The 25208-nt window shown below is 49.2% G+C and overlaps 1 protein-coding gene across 1 annotated transcript in view; it reads right to left on the bottom strand.

The window, feature by feature from the left end:
- Window positions 1-25208, bottom strand: part of LOC142312195 (uncharacterized) — a 102644-nt gene that overhangs the window by 7963 nt on the left and 69473 nt on the right. The window contains exons 11-19 of the mRNA XM_075351096.1: window positions 17530-17679; window positions 17224-17403; window positions 17019-17142; window positions 16835-16932; window positions 15112-15261; window positions 14330-14527; window positions 14125-14248; window positions 13944-14041; window positions 12698-12788 (exon numbers count right to left, since the gene is read on the bottom strand). Coding sequence (XP_075207211.1) covers window positions 12698-12788; window positions 13944-14041; window positions 14125-14248; window positions 14330-14527; window positions 15112-15261; window positions 16835-16932; window positions 17019-17142; window positions 17224-17403; window positions 17530-17679 — 1213 coding nt within the window. The remainder of the gene's footprint in view (window positions 1-12697; window positions 12789-13943; window positions 14042-14124; window positions 14249-14329; window positions 14528-15111; window positions 15262-16834; window positions 16933-17018; window positions 17143-17223; window positions 17404-17529; window positions 17680-25208) is intronic.

Below are 25208 nucleotides of genomic sequence, written 5' to 3'. Positions count from 1 at the left end.
AAAAAAATTTGTAATGTCCATATGTTTCCTATTATCTTTCGTGAAAATAAAAAAAAATTGGGGCTACATGAACATTTCAGTGAAAAAAAAAATGGTTGCATTCCATTTTGTGTTAATTCTAGAATGTGATTTCTGATATTCTGAAGATTTTCTAAAATCTAGGCCCCTCAAAGCAATTCAAAAGCGATTTGTTACCCCAAAATAGGTTTTGTAAATGTATTTGAACATATAAACACGTTGCTAACATAAAGTGACACATGTTAGATGTGAAAAATGGTTGCTTGTTTGGAACAGAAAAAATAGTTGCAGGAAGTGGTTAAAAGGAATCTGTCAGGTCCCATCTGCTCTCCAACCTAGCAGTAATGATACTTGTATGGCCAAATTCCCTGCCTAACCAGCCCTGTATAACGCTATTCACTACTATGAATGTTTAAAGAAACCACTTCTAACCATTGCTGTCCCTATGCTAATTAGACCTGTGACTAGCAGAGGGGCATTGTTTCCCCAGACTAGTCAGTCCTTTTTCCATGTTATCAATCCCTTGTGAGCGTGAACATGATTTTGAAGAGTCAGCGTCACAGTCAGTTCCTGGATTCTCATGAATGTGCGCGGCTCATTTTGATAGCATCAGTGCGCCTCAGAAGTTGGTTGTATGCATACAAGCTTCATTAGGTGCACTGCACATGACTGGAATTTAAGAAAACTGCTCATATACACATCTGAACTTCTAGTTATGCACAGTGCACTTAATGAAGCCGGGAAGCGTCCACCATGCTTCAAAAGCGTTCTGATGCTACTCAAATGAGCCGCACGTATGAGCAAAATTTCCAGGAACTCACTGTGCCACTGGCTCAAGGAAATTATGTTATCACTGCTACATGGGCATCATAACAAGGCAAAAAAGAACAAACTAGTCTGATGAACTAATGCCCCTGCGACTAGTCACAAGACTAATTAGCATAGAGACAGCAAGCTTTACAATTATTTTTTTTAAACATTCATATTAGTGAATAGCATTGTACAGGGCTGGTTAGAGAGAGAATGTGGGCATACAGGTATGAATGCTGCTGGATTGGAGGGCAGAGGGGACCTGACAGGTTAAAAACTCTGAGAATAGATACCAAATCTACTGAAATGATCAAACTCAATAGTCGTCATCAGTAAAAAAGTAGTAATATGAGTTTCTTGAAGGAATAGTAGACATTTATAGAAAACGTTTTAAAACAGTACAGAGCTAAGGTGTCTTAAATTTAGATCTTGGACGTTTGGCAGAGACAATGGTGACCCTTTTTTAAATACCAGAGATTCCAGACTCACATAATTGAAACAGGCCAATCAGACATACCATCAAGTACAGGTTTTTCACAAACACTGACTCCACAGGCTTTTTCATGCACCATACTTTGATCCCCTAAAGCAGGGGTGGGGAACCTCCGGCCCGCGGGCCGCATGCGGCCCGCCATGACCTTTTATGTGGCCCCCGGGCAGATTCCCGGGGGAGGCAGTGCTGGTGCAGTCACCGCGGTTTGCTGCCGCCGGCCCTTTAAATCCACACATTGCTGTTTGTGCTGCAATGTGTTCTCGTCGGCCAGTGCCAATTGTGGGCGGGTCCACAGCAACCTCACAGCTTCTAGCCTTGTGTGTCCGCCCCCTGCCCTCCGGAGATCAGTGCCTGCCTTCTCCTTCTGATGCAGTGTGTCCGGCTCCTGCACTCCGGTGATGTGAGTGCAATGCTGCTGTGAGTCCAGCGCGGACCCTCTGCTGCTATGTGCCCTGCCCAATGCTTTGTGCCTCCCCACACCAGTTCTGTAAACCCTCTCCCCCAGAGTTGCATGAAACTCTCAGCACAGTGTGGCCCCCAATGTCCTGTGTGCACCCCTCCCCCAGTCCTGTGTGCAGCCCCCCAATGTCCTGTGTGCAGCCCATCACCCAGTAGTCCTGTTTGCACCCCCCTCAATCCTGTGTGCCCCCCTCCCCCAGTCCTGTGTGCAGCCCCCCAATGTCCTGTGTGCACCCCCACACAATCCTATGTGCAGCCCATCACCCAGTCCTGTGTGCACCCCCCAGTCCTGTGTGCACCCCCCAGTCCTGTGTGCACCCACCCCAGTCCTGTGTGCACCCACCCCAGTCCTGTGTGCACCCACCCCAGTCCTGTGTGCACCCCCCCCCCCAGTCCTGTGTGCACCCCCCCAGTCCTGTGTGCACCCCCCCAGTCCTGTGTGCACCCCCCCCCAGTCCTGTGTGCACCCCCCCCAGTCCTGTGTCCACCCCCCCCAGTCCTGTGTGCACCCCCCCCCAGTCCTGTGTCCACCCCCCCAGTCCTGTGTGCACCCCCCAGTCCTGTGTGCACCCCCTCCAGTCCTGTGTGCACCCCCCCAGTCCTGTGTGCACCCCCCCAGTCCTGTGTGCACCCCCCCAGTCCTGTGTGCACCCCCCCCAGTCCTGTGTGCACCCCCCCAGTCCTGTGTGCACCCCCCCAGTGATGTCTGTGCCACCCCCCCAGTGATGTCTGTGCCACCCCCCCAGTGATGTCTGTGCCACCCCCCCAGTGATGTCTGTGCCACCCCCCCAGTGATGTCTGTGCCACCCCCCCAGTGATGTCTGTGCCACCCCCCCAGTGATGTCTGTGCCTCCCCCCCCAGTGATGTCTGTGCCTCCCCCCCAGTGATGTCTGTGCCTCCCCCCCCAGTGATGTCTGTGCCTCCCCCCCCAGTGATGTCTGTGCCTCCCCACAGTGATGTCTGTGCCTCCCCACAGTGATGTCTGTGCCTCCCCACAGTGATGTCTGTGCCTCCCCACAGTGGTGTCTGTGCCTTCCCCACAGTGGTGTCTGTGCCTTCCCCACAGTGGTGTCTGTGCCTTCCCCACAGTGGTGTCTGTGCCTTCCCCACAGTGGTGTCTGTGCCTTCCCCACAGTGGTGTCTGTGCCTTCCCCACAGTGGTGTCTGTGCCTTCCCCACAGTGGTGTCTGTGCCTTCCCCACAGTGGTGTCTGTGCCCCCAGCCCCGCGTGTGGTGTCTGTGCCCCCAGCCCCATGCCCCCAGTTAATTAATTGCTTCACCCAATATAGCAGGGTCATTTAAACATTGATAATTTTGTGCGGCCCCCGAAGGTTGGTAGAAATTTCCAAATGGCCCCCGACAGAAAAAAGGTTCCCCACCCCTGCCCTAAAGTGACCTTTGGCGGATGCAGAGAAAAGGAATTCCTTCCATACTTTTCTCAAGATGGTGCAGTGTATTGCAGTGATGTTCCTGGGATGATGGAAAAATGTACCTTTGAGTACAATGTGAGTGGAGACTCTTTTTGATTCATTGCAAAAAAAAAAGTCTGAAAGCTGCTACTGCACAATGACAGCAAGTATGCTTCCGTGTCTGTAGGGTATTCTGCGCACTTGAAGGAAAACTATAAGAATTTAGAGTTTATTCTCAAGAAACTTAACTGTGAGGATCAAGGATGGTGAATATGTGGTGATCTGAAAGTTCTCTCTTTGCTCCTTGGGCAGCAAGAAGGTACACAAAGTATCCATGCTATTTATGTGAATGGGACAGCCAGAATAGAAGTCATGACTGGAGCGAAAAAAGTTGGCCAACATGAACATCTTTTCAACTTGGACTCAAGAACATACTGTAGTTGTGCAAAGTTTAGTTGATCTCACTATCGTTCTCCTGCCACCACTCCACATTAAGCTTGGACTGAAGCACTTTGTGAAAGATCTACCTAAAGAAGGAGAGATTTTTAAGTATTTGTGTACCAAGTTTCAGGGACTGTCCGAAGCAAAGCAAAAGGAAGGTATTTTTCTGGGTCTGGATATTCAAAAGCTCATGAAAGAAGATGTGTTCAAAACAAAAATGAAAGCTGTTGAGAAAAGGGCTTTGGATTCTTTTAAAAAAAAGGTAATTTCTAGGTAACAACAAAGATCCAAAATTTAAGTCCATTGTGGAGAACATGCTGAAATGTTTCAAAGCTTTGGGATATCTGATGAATTTGAAGATACATTTCTTACATTACTATTTGGACTACTGTCCTGAAAACCTTGGTGCTGTTAGTGAAGAACAAGGAGAAAAATTTGATCAGAATCTCAAGGAGATGGAAAGATGATAGCAAGGGAGATGGAATATGATGGCAGGCGACTACTGGATACTTCACAGAGAAGATCTGCAGGCCTTCTATAAGAGAAAAGGGATCAAGAGAAACTTTGAAAAGGAAAAAAGGAGCACACATTAATTTTCAATAATGTTGCCGAATTAATGTTCAATAATTATATATATATATATATATATATATATATAAATAATAAATATCGAGTACATTTTGTGCTACGCTAAAGGTTTTTCGTCTTATAGAATGTTAGGGTTGGAAGGGACCTCTAGGGTCACGGTGTCCAACCCCCTGCCCAGTGCAGGATTCACTAACCCATCTCAGATAGATGTCTGTTCAGCCTCTGTTTGAAATCTTCCTTCCTTCATCTCGTGGCAGCCTGTTCCACTCATTGATCACCCTCAGTGTCAAAAAGTTTTTTCTCTAATATCTAATCTTTATCTTCTTTGTCGCTCCATTGGGAGACCCAGACAATTGGGTGTATAGCTTCTGCCTCCGGAGGCCACACAAAGTATTACACTTTAAAAAGTGTAACCCCTCCCCTCTGCCTATACACCCTCCCGTGCATCACGGGCCCATCAGTTTTATGCTTTGTGTTGAAGGAGGCACACATTCACGCAAGCTCCACATTTATGTCAGCAGCAGCTGCTGATTATATCGGATGGAAGAAAAGAGGGCCCCCCACAGGGCCCCCGGCATGCTCCCTTCTCACCCCACTAAGTCGGCGGTGCTGTTAAGGTTGAGGTACCCATTGCGGGTACAGAGGCTGGAGCCACATGCCGTTTTTCCTTCCCCATCCCTTAGAGGCTCTGGGAGAGGTGGGATCCTAACCGGTCACCATTCACTGGGACCGGGCTCCCTCCGCAGCCCCTGGGGGAATCTGACAGACAGGAGACTGGATATCATCAGGGACAGGGCCCTGCATCTTTAAGGTACTCTGTGTCCCCTTGGGGACGCTGCATGGAGCGCCTGTGTTACAGACGCTGCAGCGGCTGCTGTGTTTTTGTGAGACCGGGACTACCGCGCCGACCGCGCCTGTTTGTCGGCCGCGTTATTAAATTTAGTCCCCGGCTTCTGCGGCCTAGTACCATGACTCCCGCCCCCGGGCCTGCCAGTCAGGGGTAAGGGCGGGACGGCCGACTGGACGTCGGCAGTGAGGGCTGGAGCATACTTTAGTGTCCTCCTCCCCCCTCACTGAGCACTGTGGGGCACCAGATTCCCGCACTTTATTAGTCACGCCCACGGCTCCCTCCTCCCCTGAGAACGCTGGCAGCCATTGTTATAATTACTTCTGCCGGTGTAGGATTTCAGAACGAGCTCTGCAGCTCTGGGAGGCCCAGGCAGGGAATCTGGTGGACACACAACCGCTTTGGGCGGTCGGTAAGCCACACCGGTTACCAGGTGCTGGCCCCCCTGGGGTGCCGAAGTGTATATATATATATATATTGTACACGTTTTCTCTGTTCGGCCGCATTATTTGCTTTTGGCTATATACCCTCACTGATCACTCTAAGAGGAGACAACAGCATGTCGTCTGCAAAGAGCAAGGGTGCCAAGGCACAGGCTTATTTTGCAACCTGTACCTCTTGTGCGGCTATGTTACCTGCAGGTTCCACCTACCCTCATTGTGTGCAATGCTCGGCCCCTGTGGCACTCACTCAGCCGGAGCCTCGGGCACAGGTGGGACCCTCGGCTCAGGTAGAACCGCCGGCTTCCACTGTCCAGGTGGCAGGGACGGAGTTTGCAGTTCTGGCTGACAAACTCTCTGAGTCGCTTTCACAATCCATGGCTCAGTCTATGGACAGATGGTCTGCTAAGATACTAGAAGCCTTGCAGTCCAGACCGGTAGCACAGGCCCAGGGCACTGTGAGTTCATCGCCCCCAGGCCCCTCTCGGTCGGCGCAGCAAAGTGCTCCTGGGGTGACACCTAGGTCCCACGGTGAGGACTCCGACAAGGAAGGCAGTCCCAGACCGGCTAAGCGGGCTCGCTGGGAACCTTCCCCGACTTCATCACGCTGTTCTGGGTCTCAGCATGAGGACTCTCTGGAGGATGAAGCGGAGGTCGCAGCTCAGGGCTCTGATCCTGACGTTGCTCTCAATCTTGATACACCTGAAGGGGACGCCATAGTAAATGACCTTATAGCGTCCATCAACCAGGTGCTAGATCTTTCTCCCCCAACTCCACCTATAGAGGTGTCGGCTTCACAGCAGGAGAAACACCAGTTTAGGTTTCCCAAACGTACACGGAGTACGTTTTTCGATCACTCTAACTTCAGAGATGCTGTCCAGAAGCACAGAGCATTTCCGGACAAGCGCTTTACTAAGCGCCTTAATGACACACGTTACCCTTTCCCCCCTGACGTAGTTAAGGGTTGGGCTCAGTGTCCCAAGGTGGATCCCCCAGTCTCCAGACTGGCGGCTAGATCAGTAGTATCAGTGGCAGATGGTTCATCGCTCAAGGATGCCACTGACAGGCAAATAGAGCTCATGATGAAAGCCATCTATGAAGCCATAGGCGCGTCTTTTGCTCCGGCATTCGCAGCCGTGTGGGCACTCCAGGCTATCTCAGCTTGTCTGTCTGAGATTAATGCGGTCACACGTACCTCTGCTCCGCAGGTTGTGTCTTTGACTTCTCAGGCGTCGGCCTTTTCGTCCTACGCCATGAATGCCGTCCTGGACTCTGCGAGCCGTACAGCGGTAGCATCCGCCAATTCGGTGGCAGTCCGCAGGGCCATGTGGCTACGCGAATGGAAGGCAGATTCTGCTTCCTAGAAGTTCTTAACCGGATTGCCATTTTCTGGCGACCGTTTGTTTGGCGAGCAATTGGATGAAATTATTAAACAATCCAAGGGAAAGGACTCGTCCTTACCCCAGTCTAAACCAAACAGACCTCATCAACGAAAGATACAACCGAGGTTTCGGTCCTTTCGGCCCTCAGCCAGGTCCCATTCCTCCACGTCCAACAGGTCAGAGAAGGGCCAGAGGAACCCTTCTGCATGGCGGTCTAAGTCACGTCCTAAAAAGACCGCCGGAGGAACCGCCTCCAAGGCGGCCTCCTCATGACTTTCGGCCTCCCCAAACCGCATCCTCGGTCGGTGGCAGGCTCTCCCGCTTTTGCGACGCCTGGTGGCCACATGTCCAAGACCGATGGGTGAGAGACATTCTGTCTCACGGTTACAGGATAGAGCTCAGTTCTCGTCCTCCGACTCGTTTCTTCAGAACATCTCCACCCCCCGAGCGAGCCGATGCACTTTTTCAGGCGGTGAACACTCTGAAGGCAGAAGGAGTTGTGATCCCCGTTCCCCTTCAAGAACGTGGTCGCGGTTTTTACTCCAACCTGTTCGTGGTGCCAAAAAAGGACGGATCATTCCGTCCCGTTCTGGACCTCAAACTGCTCAACAGACACGTGAGAACCAGACGGTTCCGGATGGAATCTCTCCGCTCTGTCGTCGCCTCGATGTCCCAAGGAGACTTCCTAGCATCAATCGACATCAGGGATGCTTATCTCCATGTGCCGATTGCACCAGAGCATCAACGCTTCCTGCATTTCGCCATCGGAGACGAACACCTTCAGTTCGTGGCACTGCCGTTCGGCCTGGCAACAGCCCCACGGGTCTTCACCAAGGTTATGGCAGCAGTGGTGGCGGTCCTACACTCTCAGGGCCACTCGTGATCCCTTACTTAGACGATCTTCTAGTCAAGGCACCCTCCCGGGTGGCATGTCAACACAGCCTGACCATTGCTCTGGAGACTCTCCAGAGGTTCGGGTGGATCATCAATTTCCCAAAGTCAAAATTGACACCGACCCAATCACTGACTTACCTCGGGATGGAGTTTCATACTCTCTCAGCGATGGTGAAGCTTCCGCTGGACAAACAGCGTTCGCTACAGACAGGGGTGCACTCTCTCCTTCGGGCCCAGTCACACCCCTTGAGGCGCCTCATGCACTTCCTAGGGAAGATGGTGGCAGCAATGGAGGCAGTTCCCTTTGCGCAGTTTCATCTGCGTCCACTTCAATGGGACATTCTCCGCAAATGGAACAGGAGGTCGACGTCCCTAGACAGGAACGTCTCTCTTTCACTGGCAGCCAAAACCTCTCTTCAGTGGTGGTGGCTCCTTCCCACTTCTTTGTCGAAGGGAAAAATCATTCCTGCCCCCATCCTGGGCTGTGGTCACGACGGACGCGAGTCTGTCAGGGTGGGGAGCGGTCTTTCTCCACCACAGGGTTCAGGGAACCTGGACTCCGACGGAGTCCTCCCTTCAGATCAATGTTCTGGAGATAAGGGCAGTGTATCTAGCCCTAAAGGCGTTCCACCGGTGGCTGGAGGGCAGGCAGATCCGCATACAGTCGGACAACGCCACGGCAGTCGCGTACATCAACCACCAGGGCGGCACGCGCAGCCGTCAAGCCTTCCAGGAAGTCCGGCGGATTCTGCTGTGGGCGGAGGCCACAGCCTCCACCATCTCCGCAGTTCACATCCCGGGCGTAGAAAACTGGGAAGCAGACTTTCTCAGTCGCCAGGGCATGGACGCAGGGGAATGGTCTCTTCACCCGGACGTGTTTCAAGAGATCTGTTGCCGCTGGGGAACGCCGGACGTCGACCTCATGGCGTCTCGGCACGACAACAAAGTCCCGGCATTCATGGCACGGTCTCAAGATCACAGAGCTCTGGCGGCGGACGCATTAGTTCAGGATTGGTCGCAGTTTCGACTGCCTTATGTATTTCCTCCTCTGGCACTGCTGCCCAGAGTGTTACGCAAGATCAGGTCCGACTGCCGCCGCGCCATCCTCGTCGCTCCAGACTGGCCGAGGAGGTCGTGGTACCCGGATCTGTGGCACCTCACGGTGGGTCAACCGTGGGCACTCCCAGACCGACCAGACTTGCTGTCTCAAGGGCCATTTTTCCATCTGAATTCTGCGGCCCTCAACCTGACTGTGTGGCCATTGAGTCCTGGCTCCTAGCGTCATCAGGGTTATCTCAAGATGTCATTGCCACTATGAGACAGGCCAGGAAACCAACGTCCGCCAAGATCTATCACAGGACTTGGGGGATCTTCTTATCCTGGTGCTCTGATCAGGGTTTTACCCCCTGGCCGTTTGCCTTGCCCACTTTTCTTTCCTTCCTTCAATCCGGAATGGACAAGGGTTTGTCTCTCGGCTCTCTCAAGGGACAAGTATCGGCGCTTTCCGTGTTTTTTCAAAAGCGTCTAGCCAGGCTTCCGCAGGTCCGCACGTTCCTGCAGGGAGTTTGCCACATAGTCCCACCCTACAAGAGGCCGCTGGAACCATGGGATCTTAACAGAGTGCTAAAGGCTCTTCAGAAACCACCCTTCGAGCCACTGCGGGATGTCTCTCTATCACGTCTTTCGCAGAAGGTGGTTTTTCTAGTGGCAGTTACATCGCTCCATAGAGTGTCGGAGTTGGCAGCGCTGTCATGCAAAGCCCCCTTCCTGGTTTTTCACCAGGATAAGGTGGTTCTGCGTCCGGTCCCGGAATTTCTCCCTAAGGTGGTATCCCCTTTTCATCTCAATCAGGATATCTCCTTACCTTCTTTTTGCCCTCATCCAGTTCACCAATGTGAAAAGGATTTGCACTTGTTAGATCTAGTGAGAGCACTCCGGCTCTACATTTCTCGCACGGCGCCCCTGCGCCGTTCTGATGCGCTCTTTGTCCTTGTCGCTGGCCAGCGTAAGGGGTCGCAGGCTTCCAGGTCAACCTTGGCTCGGTGGATCAAGGAACCGATTCTTGAAGCCTACCGTTCTTCTGGGCTTCCGATTCCTTCAGGGCTGAAAGCCCATTCTACCAGAGCCGTGGGTGCATCCTGGGCATTGCGGCACCAGGCTACGGCTCAGCAGGTGTGTCAGGCGGCTACCTGGTCGAGTCTGCACACTTTCACGAAACACTATCAGGTGCATGCCTATGCTTCGGCAGATGCCAGCCTAGGTAGGCGAGTCCTTCAGGCGGCGGTTGCCCACCTGTAAGAGGGGGCCGTTTTTTTGGCTCTTTTTAATCGAGGTATTCTTTTACCCACCCAGGGACTGCTTTTGGACGTCCCAATTGTCTGGGTCTCCCAATGGAGCGACAAAGAAGAAGGGAATTTTGTTTACTTACCGTAAATTCCTTTTCTTCTAGCTCCTATTGGGAGACCCAGCACCCGCCCCTGTTCCCTTCGGGCTGTTGTTCTTTTGTGTACACATGTTGTTCATGTTGAATTGTTCTTTTGGTTCATGGTTTCAGTTCTCCGAACATCCTTCGGATTGAATTTACCTTAGACCAATTTATAAGTTTCCTCCTTCCTGCTTTGGCACCAAAACTGATGGGCCCGTGATGCACGGGAGGGTGTATAGGCAGAGGGGAGGGGTTACACTTTTTAAAGTGTAATACTTTGTGTGGCCTCCGGAGGCAGAAGCTATACACCCAATTGTCTGGGTCTCCCAATAGGAGCTAGAAGAAAAGGAATTTACGGTAAGTAAACAAAATTCCCTTCTTCTACGTTTCAGTTTAATTCCATTGCGTCTTGCGTTTCCATGTGCAACTGAGAATAAGGATGATCCCTCTACATTGTGACAGCCTTTCAGAAATGTGTAGGCAGCTATTTAGTCTCCTCTTAGCCTTCTTATTTGCAAGTTAAACATTCCCAGATCCTTTAACCGTTCCTCATACAACAGTCTTCAGTCCGTTCACCATCCTAGTAGCTTTTCTCTGAACTTACTCCAGTTTTTCTGTCTTTTTTACAATGTGGTGCCAAGAACTGGACACAGTATTCCAGATGAGGTCTAACCAAAGAGGAGGGGGATAATTACTTCAAGTGACCTAAATGCTGTGCTTCTTTTAATACATCCCAGAACTGTGTTTCATTTTTTTTCTGCTGCATTACACTGCTGACTCATGTGCAGTCTGTGAGAAAATAGTATACCCAATTCATTTTTGCACATGCTGTTGTTTAGTTCTATTCCTGTCATTCTGTAGATTATTTTAGTTTTTTCTGTCCAGATGTAGAATTTTACACTTCTCCCAGTTAAATACCATTCAATTAGTCACTGTCCATTGTTCCAGCTTACCAAGATCCTTCTGAATCCTTTCTCTGTCTTCCCTAGTGTTAACTATCCCTCCTACAATTGCATTGTCTGCAAATTTGATTAGTTTACCTACAGTTCAATTATTTAGATTATTTATAAAGATGTTGAATCGTACAAGAGCCAAGACAGAACTTTGTGGTACCCACTTGAAACACTCTTCCAATTAGATGTGCAACCATTTATTACCACTCTTTCAGTACGATCACTGAGCCAGCTAACAATCCACCTAACTGTAGCCTTGTCAGTCACATACTTCTATGTAGAAGTACCCTACGTCTATAGGGTACTTTACACACAACGATATCGCTAACAATATATCGTCGGGGTCACGTCGTTAGTGACACACTTTCGGCGCCGTTAACAATATCGTTGTGTGTGACACCAAGGAGCAACGATGGCAAAAACGTCAAAAATCGTTGATCGTTGACACGTCGCTCCTTTTCATAATATCGTTGGTGGTGTATGCCGCTGGCTGTTCATCATTCCTGCGGCGTCACACATCGCTATGTGTGACACCACAGGAACAGCGAACATCTCCTTACCTGCATCCACCGGCAATGAGGAAGGAAGGAGGTGGGCGGCATGTTCCGGCCGCTCATCTCCGCCCTTCCTCTGCTATTGGGCGGCCGCTTACTGACGCAACTGTGACACCGAATGAACCACCCCCTTAGAAAGGAGGCGGTTCGCCGGTCACAGCTACGTCGCTAGGCAGGTAAGTACGTGTGACGGGTGTTAGCGATGTTGTGCGCCACGGACAGCGATTTGCCCGTGATGCACAACCGACGGAGGCGGGTACACTCGCTAGCGATATCGATAGTGATATCGCACAGTGTAAACTGCCCTTATGCCTCTCATAGTCTTCATCGCAGTGTTCAATTTTAATAAAGACAGAATTACTGTGGCAATGTGCACGTGACGCAAATAGCAGCAATGGCGGCGCGAGTCAAATAAAGAAAAAGGGGCATGCCAGAGGAATAAACTCAGAGGACCCAACCCACAAAGGCCCGTCCCAGTTACCCTTGTCAATCAACTGCACTGTAATTGACAAGTGTAACGGGGACAGGCCTTCTGCAACTTTGTTTAAAGATATTTCATCAACCAAGCATCGGATCATTCTACAACAGGAATGCCTGGATTCAGTATCTTAATGCCAGTATGACACTGCCTGCACCTCATATAGCAAAATCCTGGTGGTTGGTTCTCTTTAAGTGATTTTCTAACTTGTCAGCACATTCTACGTACGCTGTAATTTGTGTTCATAATTTACAGATCTGGGCAGGTAAGAGTCAGCATCTTGTAACTCCAGAAGGAAGGAGAATCCTCCAGGTGTTAAGCTCTATAGAAGAAGGGCGCTTTTAGCTCCCAAAGTAATTTGAACAGTTTCAGGGGGAGGAGAATGTTTTGGTGTAGTGATAAAATGGTGATTATCTTAATTGTGAACAACACCACCAATAAAGCAGCCACAGGCGGTGACTGAGAAGAATCTGTGACTTCTCTGCATTTAGTGGTCACTACTCACCTGGGTACCCATATGTAGTAATCTCCTCTTTACACCGCTCATCACCCCTCACATATGTACCTGCAGTATTAATATGGGTCAGATCTTCACCCTGAAACAAATATTGTAAAAGTCACAGACAGATGGAGAAGTCACATCTATGATTAGCTCTATTCCTGCCATCTCCACCGCTCTCATTATACAACTATAAAACATATAATACTGGTGGATAAAACAAGACTGAGCACAAGACCTTCACAGCCGTCTACTAGTGATGGGCAGACTTGCAGATATGCGGGATCAACGGGTTTAACCGGATTTAAAAAAAACAAACAAAAAAAGATGGTTCCAGTCCGGAATGGATACCAGATATCTGGCTGGACGCCGGTCTTCATACAAGTCTGTGGGGACCAGAATTCGACACATAAAAATAGCGGTAGAAGGGATAGGGGGATTGGAGCAAGCACGCTATACTAGCTGAGTCTCCGGCGCAGCTGTAATTACTTCCGGGGCCGCTCATTATCGCTCATCCATATGCACAGCTGTTCCCGCCCACCAGAAGTCCCGCCATCTGATTGGTTGCAGTCAGACACGCCCCCAGCATGTGTGACAGCTTTTGACTGCTTACAATCAAAGACCCTGTCTGCAGTTCTATCATGGTGAAAAATAAATAAAAATTTACATAGGGTCCCCTGTAATATAATACCCACAGCACAGATAAAGCATACAGCTACAGGCTGCAGCCCTCAGCCGTGCACTTCTCTTGGCTGTGTATGAAAATAAGAGGAACTGCATTCGGCTTTTTTAAATTATTTTATCTCAATTGCCCTGGTGCGGTGGCAATCGGGGTAATAAGGGGTTAATAACAGCTCACAGCTTCCACTAAGCCCAAGATTAGTAATGGGGGAGGTTTCATAGACACCACCCCATTACTAATCTGAAAGTGAAAATCACAGACGCTGGGAGTACCGGTGGAAAGGGGAAGCAGTGAATATGTATGAGGCTAATGAACGGAATGAGCGGCCCCGAACGTAGAATGAATGCCCCTAGAAGCAGTCGCACATGGTAAATATAGCACTTTTGATTTATTCTTATTTTTCCTTTATTTATTTTTTTATTTCCAGAGTTGCCGGCTCCAGATAATTTTCCTGAGAACACACAAGTACGTTTGAAACTGCGCGGACCCAAACTTCTACAGTCCGGGTCTGCCCATTACTACCGTCTATACATCATGGGGGAGATTTCATGACACTTTCTCTCCATCTACCTGATGATCCTGAGAAACATTGGGATTTTCTTGTTTACAGTCCTGTGGAAGAAGAGGACGGGGACATCTCTCTGGTGTTGTCATCTTACTGGATAGAACTGGAGGAAACACATACAGGGACTGAAGTAATTCTTTACATTTAGGTAATTATAGGCAGTGTGTATTTAGTCCTGTCTATTACCTGGTGATGTGAGGGGCTGGGGAACCTCCATCTTTATTTCCTTGTACAGTTTGTTGTGTCCTTCTAAATACTCCCACTCCTCGATGGAGAAAAAAATGGCGATATCCTGACACCTTATAGGAACCTGACATACAATAATACTGTCATTTCCCCAATCCCATCATTGCGTTACTGTACTATGTCCCAGCATTCCCAGCAGTGTCACCTCTCCAGTCAGCAGCTCAATCATCTTGTAGGTGAGCTCTAGGATTTTCTGGTGCTTGATGTCCTCTTGTATCAGGGAATGAGGTGGCGGCTCCATGATTGGGGTCAGGGGTCTTCCCCATCCCTCAGACACAGGGTTCTGACAGCGCTCACTAGAGGTCTTCTTCACTACTGTGTAATCCTGGTTATGTGAAAAACACTGTGGAAAGAGAGCGCAATAGGGTCTTACCCCACAAACAATTTAGGGTGTGATTCACAGAGGTTACTCACCAAGTGTAGTTGTGAAAGTCACAACCACTATGCAGGCATATAAACTGGGTCAGCGGCAGCAGTCATCCCTGTGATAAATAATTTTGGTAAGGAGATGGATGTTTGAATACCGCGCCAAAGACCACTAGTGCAGGAGATGAATTTAACGTGACTTTATTCCATGTTCAGGTCTACGCGTTTCAGGAGCATCCGCTCCCTTCCTCAGGACAATACAGGCACAAGCAACATTTTGTGTTGCTTGTGCCTGTATTGTCCTGAGGAAGGGAGCGGATGCTCCTGAAACGCGTAGACCTGAACATGGAATAAAGTCACGTTAAATTCATCTCCTGCACTAGTGGTCTTTGGCGCGGTATTCAAACATCCATCTCCTTACCAAAATTATTTAATCCTGGTTATGGAGAGACACATTAATAAATCTCACTACAGACATTTCCAGAGTCCTCACCTCTCCAGTTCTGTTCGTTATTCCCATAGATAAGAATGATGTAATGTGACATCATCAGAATCTCTCACCTCTCCAGTAAGCCGGAAGAGGATCTCTAGGGTGAGGTGTACTATCCTCTCCGCTATCTTGTCCTTGTCCATATCCATCCTTCGCGGGTCAATCAGGAAAATTCTCTGATATAGAAGATCTCCACTGAAAGATTCCGATATTGTAGGGACCTTAATGGGAGGAAGATGACGATGTAACATCATAAAAAATCTTGTGTAATAAAACAATTACTGGAAATAATGAGGGGAAACTTATCAGGAGATAAGCTGCGGCCGGCTCCTTCCATGCTGCCCAGAGTCCCTGCTCTCCTCCATGTGGGTTCTTCCTCCACATGTGGCACGGGTCCTCTGGAAGTACACCTAGCACATGTTCGAACGCCACTATCCTTCTCTCAAAAAGCCAGTGCACCACTCCTAAGCAGTGCCTCTCAGCCTATTGATAAGAAGCACTGAGTATTTCAGGCACACTCCCACTAGAGGAGGTGCTTGTTCAACACCGTAGGTTTAGTCAATAACATTCTGTCTAGTTAGTGGTCAGATCTCCTGCCTGTCCTGTCCCACTTGTACCTGCCTATCCTGTCCCGTCCGGCCTGTACCTGGTTCCAGCTCATCCTGCCCTGCTGGTACCTGGTCCCTGTCCATCTTGCCTTGTTGGTACTATTGACTCTGTCCGTCCTGGCTGTGCCATCTGCCTTGCTAGTGAATCTGCCTGTCTATCCTGCCTGTGCGATCTACCTTGCTAGTGACTGTCTGTCTGTCCTGCCATGATGGTGCTCGTGACTGCCTTGTCCGTTCTGGCCATGCCATCTGCCTTGCTAGTGACTCTGCCTGTCTGTCTTGCCCTGATGGTGCTAGAAACTATGCCTGCTCGTACTGCCTGTGGTATCTGCCTCAAGCTACACTTGTGGTACATGTCTACACTTGAGAATCAGCCCTGTCTGTTCCTTTATCCGCCCCTGCCATGATGGGGGGGTGGTCAGCTTTACCCCATTAAAAGGGTTTCCTGTGGTCTAGTGGGTCCACTTTTTCCTGCCGCAGCACCATCCCCAGTGGCGAGCATTACAAAGGAGGACACACAGTGGAAAAGTGCATGTACTACTTATCCACAGATGACTCAGGTAGAAGTTCAGCAAAGTTACAGCAACATCACCACAGCAGAGTACAAGCCCAAGCCGCCTGCCTGCAACCAGAGCTTGAATGAACGGAATATCACCAGCACAAGTCCAGGGAAATTGAGAGTATTTAAACCCAAGGGGAAATACAGATGATTAGCAGGTGAAAGAGGAGCTCTGCTGGGTCTTTAAGGAAAAAGGATGAAAACTCAGCAAAGGAGCTACCTAGTACAATAAATACGGACAGGAGGAACAATAGAAAGTCAGGGAGCATTTTACGCAGCCAAACGCTGTAAGCTTCTATTGCCAAAAACCACATGACTGTGTCACTTGTGACAGTAGCTCCTCTTCTACTAGTGGTCTGTGGTCACTCAGGACCAGGCCTATCCGGATGGGCATCATAAAATGAATGAACCAATCTTTTGGCATTCACATCCAATGCTGGGATCCACAGCCTCTCCTCTAGTCCGTAACCCCTCCAGTGCACCAAGTATTGAAGGGAACAAGTTAGAAAACATGAACACCCGAGTACGTTTGAAACCACGCGGATCTGGAATTTTACAGTCCGGGTCCGCTATCACTATCGTCTACATATCATGGGGGAGATTTTATGACACCTTCTCTCCATCTACCTGATGATCCTGAGGAACACTAGGATCTTCTTGTTTACAGTCCTGTGGAAGAAGAGGACGGGGACATCTCTTTGGTGTTCTCCTCTTACTGGATAGAACTGGAGGAAACACATACAGGGATTGAATTAATTCCTTACATATAGATAATTATAGGCCATGTGTATAATATAGTCCTGTCTATTACCTGGTGATGTAAGCGGTTGGGGAACCTCCATCATTATCTCCTTGTACAGATCTTTGTGTCCTTCTAAATACTCCCACTCCTCCATGGAAAAATAGACGGTGACGTCCTGACACCTTATAGGAACCTGACACATACAATGATACCGTTACCCCCGATCCCTTCATAGCATTACTGTATAATGTCCCAGCATTCCCAGCAGTGTCACCTCTCCAGTCAGCAGCTCAATCATCTTGTAGGTGAGTTCTAGGATCTTCTGGTCATTGAAGTCCTCATGTATCAGGGGGTGAGGTGGAGGCCCTGTCATTGGGCTCAGGGGTCTTCCCCATCCCTCAGACACAGGGGCCTGACAGCGCTCACTAGAGGTCTTCTTCACTACTGTGTAATCCTGGTTATGGAGAGACACAGTAATAAATCTCACTACAGACATTTCCAGAGTCCTCACCTCTCCAGTTCTGTCCATCTGTTATTCCCATAGATAAGAATGATGTAATGTGACATCAGAATCTCTCACCTCTCCAGTAAGCCGGAAGAGGATCTCTAGGGTGAGGTGTAATATCCTCTCCACCATCTTGTCCCTATCCTTATCAATCCTTGACGAGTCAATCAGGAAAATTCTCTTATATAGAAGATCTCCACTGAGAGGATCTAATACTGTAGAGATCTGACTGGGAAGAAGATGACAATGTAACATCATAAAGAATCCGCTGTAATAATACAATTACTAGAGATAATGAGGGGAAACATATCAGGAGATATAACATGTAGATGATTTATTCTCTCTTGTCTTGTTATTTATTAGCTGGTGGTGTGGCTGGCATCATACTGTTGGAACATTATACTATATGGTGGTACTGTGAAAACATTATGATGTGTGTGGAAGAATGGCGGTACTGTGGGAACATTATACTGTGTAGCGGGATTGGGGTATTGTGGGAACATTAGACTGTGTGTGGGGGATGGTACTGTGGGAACATACTAGGCATGAGGGGATGGCAGTAGTGTGGGAGCATTACACTGTGAGTGAGGAAATAGTGGTACTCTGGGAACATTATACTGTGTGTGGATGGATGGCGGTACTGTGGGAACTGTATACTGTGTGTGGATGCATGGCGGTACTGTGTTGGGGGGACGGCAGTACTGTGGGAACTGTCATGCTAGGTACGAGGAAGTATCAAGTGAACGGCGAAAGGGAAACCTTGTATCTAGGGAAGGGGGAGATGATGACCCTTGACTAAACCTACTGCTGGTCCCTGGGGTGCCTCACCACCCTAGATAGGTTCCGCACCTATGTGCTGAGCTGGATACCTGACCCTAGGTATCCCTAGTGCTGGGCCCTAAATAGGGAATGGATGGGATGAGCGCTTCGTCCACACCACTAAACACTAAGGAAGATAACGAGGAGGACACAAAGTGCGTGCAGGGCTGTGGAGTCGGAGTATTGGAGTCAGTGTCCATGTTGGTGGAGTCAGAGTCGGTAGAAAATGGACAGTCTCCAACACCTAAAATATATAATACATTGGTTACAGCGGTTTAATGCAGTATGTGATTAAGATTTTTTCAGAAGAATTTGGGAAAGTCATGAAATGTTCTATAAATATCTGTTCTATGCCTGATCAAAGGATCTAGGCTTTTAGTGGAGATGAATCTGTGCTGCATTTTAGCTACATGATATAAGTAGTGAAGCTCCACCTCTACAGATAGGGTAAAAACAAAAACAAAAAATGCCCGTAATCATCTCAGAACTGCTAGAGACTCTACAGTGAACAGGAAACTAGGATTAAGGAAAGTACTTCTTAAGGCCAGGGCCACACAAGGATCTACTGCGATCCTCGCATGACACTCGGCTCACGCAGGCAGCACAGCAGGAGTCGAGTGCCATGCAAGTGTCACTGCGACTGAGATCTGATCATGCGATCGGACCTAAGCTGCGGGGAGGGGGGGGGGCGGACCAGCGCTGAGGAGAGGAAGGGATTTATCTCCCTATCTCCTCCGTTGCTGGCTATTGCCATTCTCGCCCTGCACTCGCAGTACACCGGTGTACTGCGAGTGCAGTGCGATTTTTCTCTTGCCCCATAGACTCCCCCATGGGTGCGAGGGAAACAGGACTCGTAGTACAATCGCAGCATGCTGCGATTGTTTTCTCGGTCTCTTCAATGAAACAGAGAGAGACACTGCTATTAGAAAATAAAATTCTTCTGGCTGTTGTGTATGTGGATCCAAGTATGTTGCTGGATGATCAACAGCTTACTAAAGAAAAAGAAGCTTTGACTGAGATAGCAGTTAGGATGAGTGGGCAACAGAACTGCCAAGAGCAAGAGGACTTGAATCCTGCCAGTGCTACTACTGCCGTATCTTCAGCCTCATAAGATGAGGAGTTTAATTTTGAAAAGTATATGGACGACATGGAACAGGCAAAGAGTTGCCGAAGGTAAAAAGATTACACTTTAACAGCAAACAGACTGACGATATTTCAATAAAATTTTTCACTTGTTCTCAAAGAAGTAGAAAACTTGAACCGTTCATCAAAACAGAGTGTGCATGAGGCAATTCTTTTATACCCTGAAATCATTATAGACGTTGCTCATCGAAAGCTTGCAATTATTACCATCTTTTCAGTTAGCCATTAAAAGGTATCAGCCACTGAGGACTCTGTTCTTTTAAACAATTTTTTTATCTCTACTGGCTAACACGGTACAAAGATATATTTTACTTGTATTTCTCACAACAAATTCATAGACTGCACAAATGTTGTTACTCCATACATTTTTGCTGAAAACTATTTTTTTCCCACTTACTGCATAGTGTATTGCATATTTACAATTTATTAAAGGTTTTTTGTGTTCTAAACTTGTCTTTCAATAAATATATTTTATGTTCTGTCTAAACAGCTTGACTATTGCATCATAATAATGATTAAACGCCTGATGTTACCATTTTACAACAGTAAATTTATCACAAACAGGCATGTATGTGGAAGTCTAAGGTACTTTACACGCTGCGATATCGGTACCGATATCACTAGCGAGCGTACCCGCCCCGTCGGTTGTGCGTCACGGGCAAATCGCTACCCGTGACGCACAACATCGGTAATACCCGTCACACGGACTTACCTGCTTAGCGATGTCGCTGTTGCCGGCGAACCGCCTCCTTTCTAAGGGGTCGGTTCGTGCGGCGTCACAGCGGCGTCACTAAGCGGCCGCCCAATAGAAGCAGAAAGGGCGGAGATGAGCGGCCGTAACATCCCGCCCACCTCTTTCCTTCCTCATTGCGGGCGGCCGCAGGTACGATGTTGTTCCTCGTTCCTGCGGTGTCACACATAGCGATGTGTGCTGTCGCAGGAACGACAAACAACCTGCGTCCTGCAACAGCAACGATATTTGGGAAATGGAACGACGCATCAATGATCAACGATAAGGTAAGTAAAATTGCGTTTCACACATAACGACATCGCTAACGAGGCTGGATGTGCGTCACGAATTCCGTGACCTCCAACGACATCGCGTTAGTGTGTAAAACGGCCTTAAGTCCGAGTTGGAGTTTGAGTCAAAGGTTTAGCTTACCGACTCACAGCCTTGACACTGTGCATGAAAATAAATAATTATTTATCCACAGATGATTCAGGTAGAATTTCAGCAAAGCTACAGCAACATCACCACAGCAGAGTGCAAGCCGCCTGCTTGCATCCAGAGCTTGAATGAACTGAATATCACCAGCACAAGTCCAGGGAAAATGAAAGTACTTAAACCCAAGGGGAAATACAGATGATTAGCAGCTGAAGGGAAGAGGAGCTCTGCTGCGTCTTAAAAGTAAAAGGATGAAAATCCAGCAGTGGAGCCACCTAGTACAATGAACACTGATAGCAGGAACAATAGAAAGTCAGAGAGCATTTTGCGCAGCCAAACGCTGTGACCTTCTATTGCCAGAAACCGCATGACCATCTGTCACCCAAGACACACCCGTGACAGTATCCCCCTTCTACAAGTGGTCTTGGGACACTCAGGCCGCAGCCTATCTGGATGAACTAATCTCTTGGCATTCACATCCGATGCTGGAACCCACATCCTCTCTCATCATTAAAGGGGCCACTAAACCTAGGTCACAGCTTCCAGGAAGGAATCTTTAACTTTATGTTCCTAGTAGATAATCATGCATAGTCATTTACACTTAGGTCTGGACCTGGCAAGCATTTTTTGTCAGCCATATGTTTGTATCTGTCTCCCATTAACTTCAAATTACTCTGAAACCCTTGCCATACAGAGGAGAGCGATGAGGCAAAACGCTCCCCTTCAGTAGCTCCCGAAGCACCCCTACCACTAAAGGTACCAAATTGCAGATGAAAACCATATGCACCAAAGAATGGTGACTTTCCAGTACCGTATTTTTCGCTTTATAAGACGCACCCCAAATTTAGACATAAAAAAAAGGTAGAAAAATAAAAATGGGGTCCGTCTTATACTCTGGTGTTCTCTTACCGGAGGGGGGCAGCAGTGGTGGTGAAGCGGGGGTCACAGGAGGCAGAGGTTGAGCTGGCGGCGGGTAAGTGGCGGCGGGGTCCATGGTGACATGTGCAGTGGGGTCCGTAGTGGCAGGGCCGGGGTCCTTGGTGGCAGGCTCGCCGGGGTCCGTGGTGGCAGGCGCGGCGTGTCAGTAGTGGCGGCAGCAGCGGCGGCGGGTGAGTGGTGCAGCAAGCTGGTGCGGTGAGTGTCCCAGTGTCTGCGGTCCCAGTTCAAATGATAGCGTCTGGAGCGGCGCATGTGCAGATGGAGCTCTCATCCAAGAGCTCCATCTGCGCACGCGCCCGATCCGGCGCCATAATTTGAAACTGAGACCGCGGACACACTGAGAAATCTGCTGCACAGCCACCCGCACGCACAGAGTGGCAGCCAACACCGACAGGCATCCGGCTGCTGCCCTCACACAGGCACCCGACTGCCGCCCGCACAGGCACCCGACTGCCGCCCGCACAGGCACCCGACTGCCGCCCACACGCAGCCACAGGTACCCGGCTGCCACCCGCACGCAAGCATAGGTACCTGGCCGCTTGCACGCAGCCACAGGCACCCAGCCGCCGCACAGACAGGACGTCCAGGTAAAGCTATATTCGGATTTTAAGATGCACCCATTTTCCTCAAAATTTTTGGGAGGGAAAAGTGCATCTTATACTCCGAAAAATAAGGTATATTCCAGGTGATTTTTTTTTTAAAACAAATTCGGCCAATGGTAAATATGATGCCCAATCCTCCTGGTTCTTGGATACAAAGCATCTAAGGTAAATTTCCAAATTTTCATTTATGCGCTTGGGTCTTCCCATTTGACTGGGGATGGGAGACAGAAAAGAAAAATAACTGCACCTCTAGTCGCGCACAAAATGCTTTCCAAAATTTGGAAAAAAACTGGGTTCCCCGATCTGAGACCACATTGGAAGGAATCTCGTGAACTTCATAATGTCATTGATGACCATCTGAACCAGAGTCTTGACATTCGTACGTGCCGGCATCGCAATGAAATGTGTCATCTTACTGAACCTATCCACAATCACCAAAACCAGTCTTTCCCAAAGACATAGACAGGTCAGTAATGAAATCTATGGATAAATGCGCCCATGGTCTATTTGGGATAGCCAATGGCAGGAGAGATCCCAATGAACGTCTATGCCTTACCGTATTTTTCGAACCATAAGACGCACTTTTTTCCCCCCAAATGTTGGGGGAAAGTTGGGGGTGCGTCTTATGGTCTGACTATAGGGCTGCGGCCGGGAATGAGGGTTCTGCGGTGGAGCGGGTCATCGGGGGCACGAGCAGGCTGTAGCAGCCTGCCGTGACCACGTGAGCCCGCTCATTACATATGCACGCCCATCCTCCCGCCCATTTCTCAGCACAGAAGCCGGCGCTGACAGGTGGGCAGGAGGACGAGTGGGGACGCGCGCATAGTAAAGAGCCGGTCCGCATGATCACCCCTGGCAATTACAGCCTGGAGTGATCATGTGCGGCTCTATTCACTGCTCCCCGTGCATCATCATCAGCGCGGGGTGCAGTGAATCAGTGTACTCACCTGTCCCCGTGTGTGGAGCCGTCCCCCTGCAGCACGCGATGTCTTCCTGTCTGTACCGGTCACCTGATCTGTGCCGATCAGCTGATCAGCACAGACAGGAAGACATCGCGATGCTGCAGGGGAATGGCTCCACACACACAGGTCAGTGGCGCAGAGAGGAAGATGATCGGTGCTGGAGGGAGTGAGGAAAAGGTAAGTATAAACGTTTATTTTTTTTCTCTGTGCTATAGGATACAGGCCATATACCAGGATGGTATATGAGCACGATGGGGGCATATAGCAGGATGGGAGTATATGAGCAGGATGGATGGGGGGTATATGAACAGGATGGAGGTATATGAACAGAATGGATGGAGGGTATATCAATAGGATGGGGATACGGTATATGAACAGAATGGGAGTATATGAGCAGGATGGGAGTATATGAGCAGGATGGAAGTGGAATATGAGCAGGATGGATGGGGGGTATATCAATAGGATGGGGGTATATGAACAGGATGGGGTATATGAACAGGATGAGAGTATATGAGCAGGATGGGGGAATATGAGCAGGATCATACACAAGGCAGGAGGATCATTACCAGGATGGGGTACCTTAGTAGAGAATTAGGGGACATTACCCCCATAACAGTGTCAGCAGCAGCCCCATAACAGTGTGTCATGACCACATTTTTTTGCTTAAAGTTTTATTTTCCTATTCTCCTCCTCTAAAATCAGGGTGCGTCTTATGGTCCGGTGCGTCTTATAGTCCGAAAAATACAGTACTTTGGAGTGTGCGCAAATACTGCAAGCAGACACATAGTTAACCATATCCTGATGCAACCTCGGCCACCAAAAATGACGAGAAAGGAGGTCCGAGGCTGCTTTACTACCTAGATGACCCGAAAGTACAGAATTGTGATGTCCCCCAATTAGTTTACAATGCAAATTGGGTGGCACGAACAACATCCCTGAAGGGCAAGATGTCGGGGCGTCCCCCTGAGTCTCCAACACCTCCCCCTCCAGGTCTGGACACAAGGCCGAGACAACCACCACATTCTGCAAAATGAGTACCAGGTTCACATGATCACTACTACCATGTTTTTCCAAAAATAGGACAGTCATACTTTTTTTTGCCGACACAAGCCCTATCCAAAAATAAGCCCTAGCGCTTATTCTTGGGGAAAAATGGTTGGGTAAGTCCCCCCCCCTAAAAAACAAAAGCAGACCCGCTTCCCAGAAGAAACATACTTAACAGACCCTGGACGTCTGCGTTGCCCCTAGGTCCCCCTGTGATCTTCGGCGGGCTCTCCCAGCAGGTTTGACCCACGCGGTCCTCCCCTGCTTCTGGCCGACACACTCACATACATCAGACCGCGCGCGCACACACACATACAGACACACACACACACACACACTATCCCACATCAGATCGCACACACACACTCACTCACCACATCTGGAGATACTGACTGCTTCCATCCAGCAGGGGAAGATGGGACACAGTGTAGTGGAGCGAGAGGACCTGCGATGGAAAGCATGGATGACTCAGTGATGGAACACATTGGCACATTCCACTGCAGGTCCTCTATGCATTCCACCACTCTGTTTTCCAGGATTCTCTACCAGCTTAAAGCAATCGGTATCATCGGATGTGGTGAGTTTGTCTGTGCGATCTGATGTGTGATTTTGTGTGTGATCTGATGTTTATGTGTGTGTGCGATCTGATGTGTGAGGGTGTGCGATAGGATTGTGTGCGAGATCTGATGTGTGTGGGTGTGTCTTCCACTGCGGGTCCTCCCGTTCAACATCTAGCGAGTATGATTGTGGGGTCTTCTATTTTCTCTCTTTTGGGGCTGTCTACTTTCTATAACAGGGGTCTCAAACACACGGCCCGCGGGCCGCATGCGGCCCGTCAGGCTGCTTCCTGCGGCCCCCAGGCTCGGGACCCTGTCACTATCGCGGCCGGTGCAGGGGCCGCAGCCACTGTCTGCACTTTGTTAGATGAATGTTTTGCCGGCGCTGATCTGAGTCAAGGACTCTGTGCTCTCGCACCGGCAAAACAATCATGTGACAGAAATCACTGACAGGGGCTGCGGCCCCTGCATCGGCCGCGATAGTAACAGGGGCACGGGTCTGGGGGCCGCACGAAGCAGAGAT

Source organism: Anomaloglossus baeobatrachus, chromosome 5 (genome assembly GCF_048569485.1).
Source record: "Anomaloglossus baeobatrachus isolate aAnoBae1 chromosome 5, aAnoBae1.hap1, whole genome shotgun sequence".
NCBI classification, from domain to species: domain Eukaryota; kingdom Metazoa; phylum Chordata; class Amphibia; order Anura; family Aromobatidae; genus Anomaloglossus; species Anomaloglossus baeobatrachus.
Note: the sequence above shows the minus strand (reverse complement) of the source record. Positions and strands in the feature narration are given on the sequence as shown.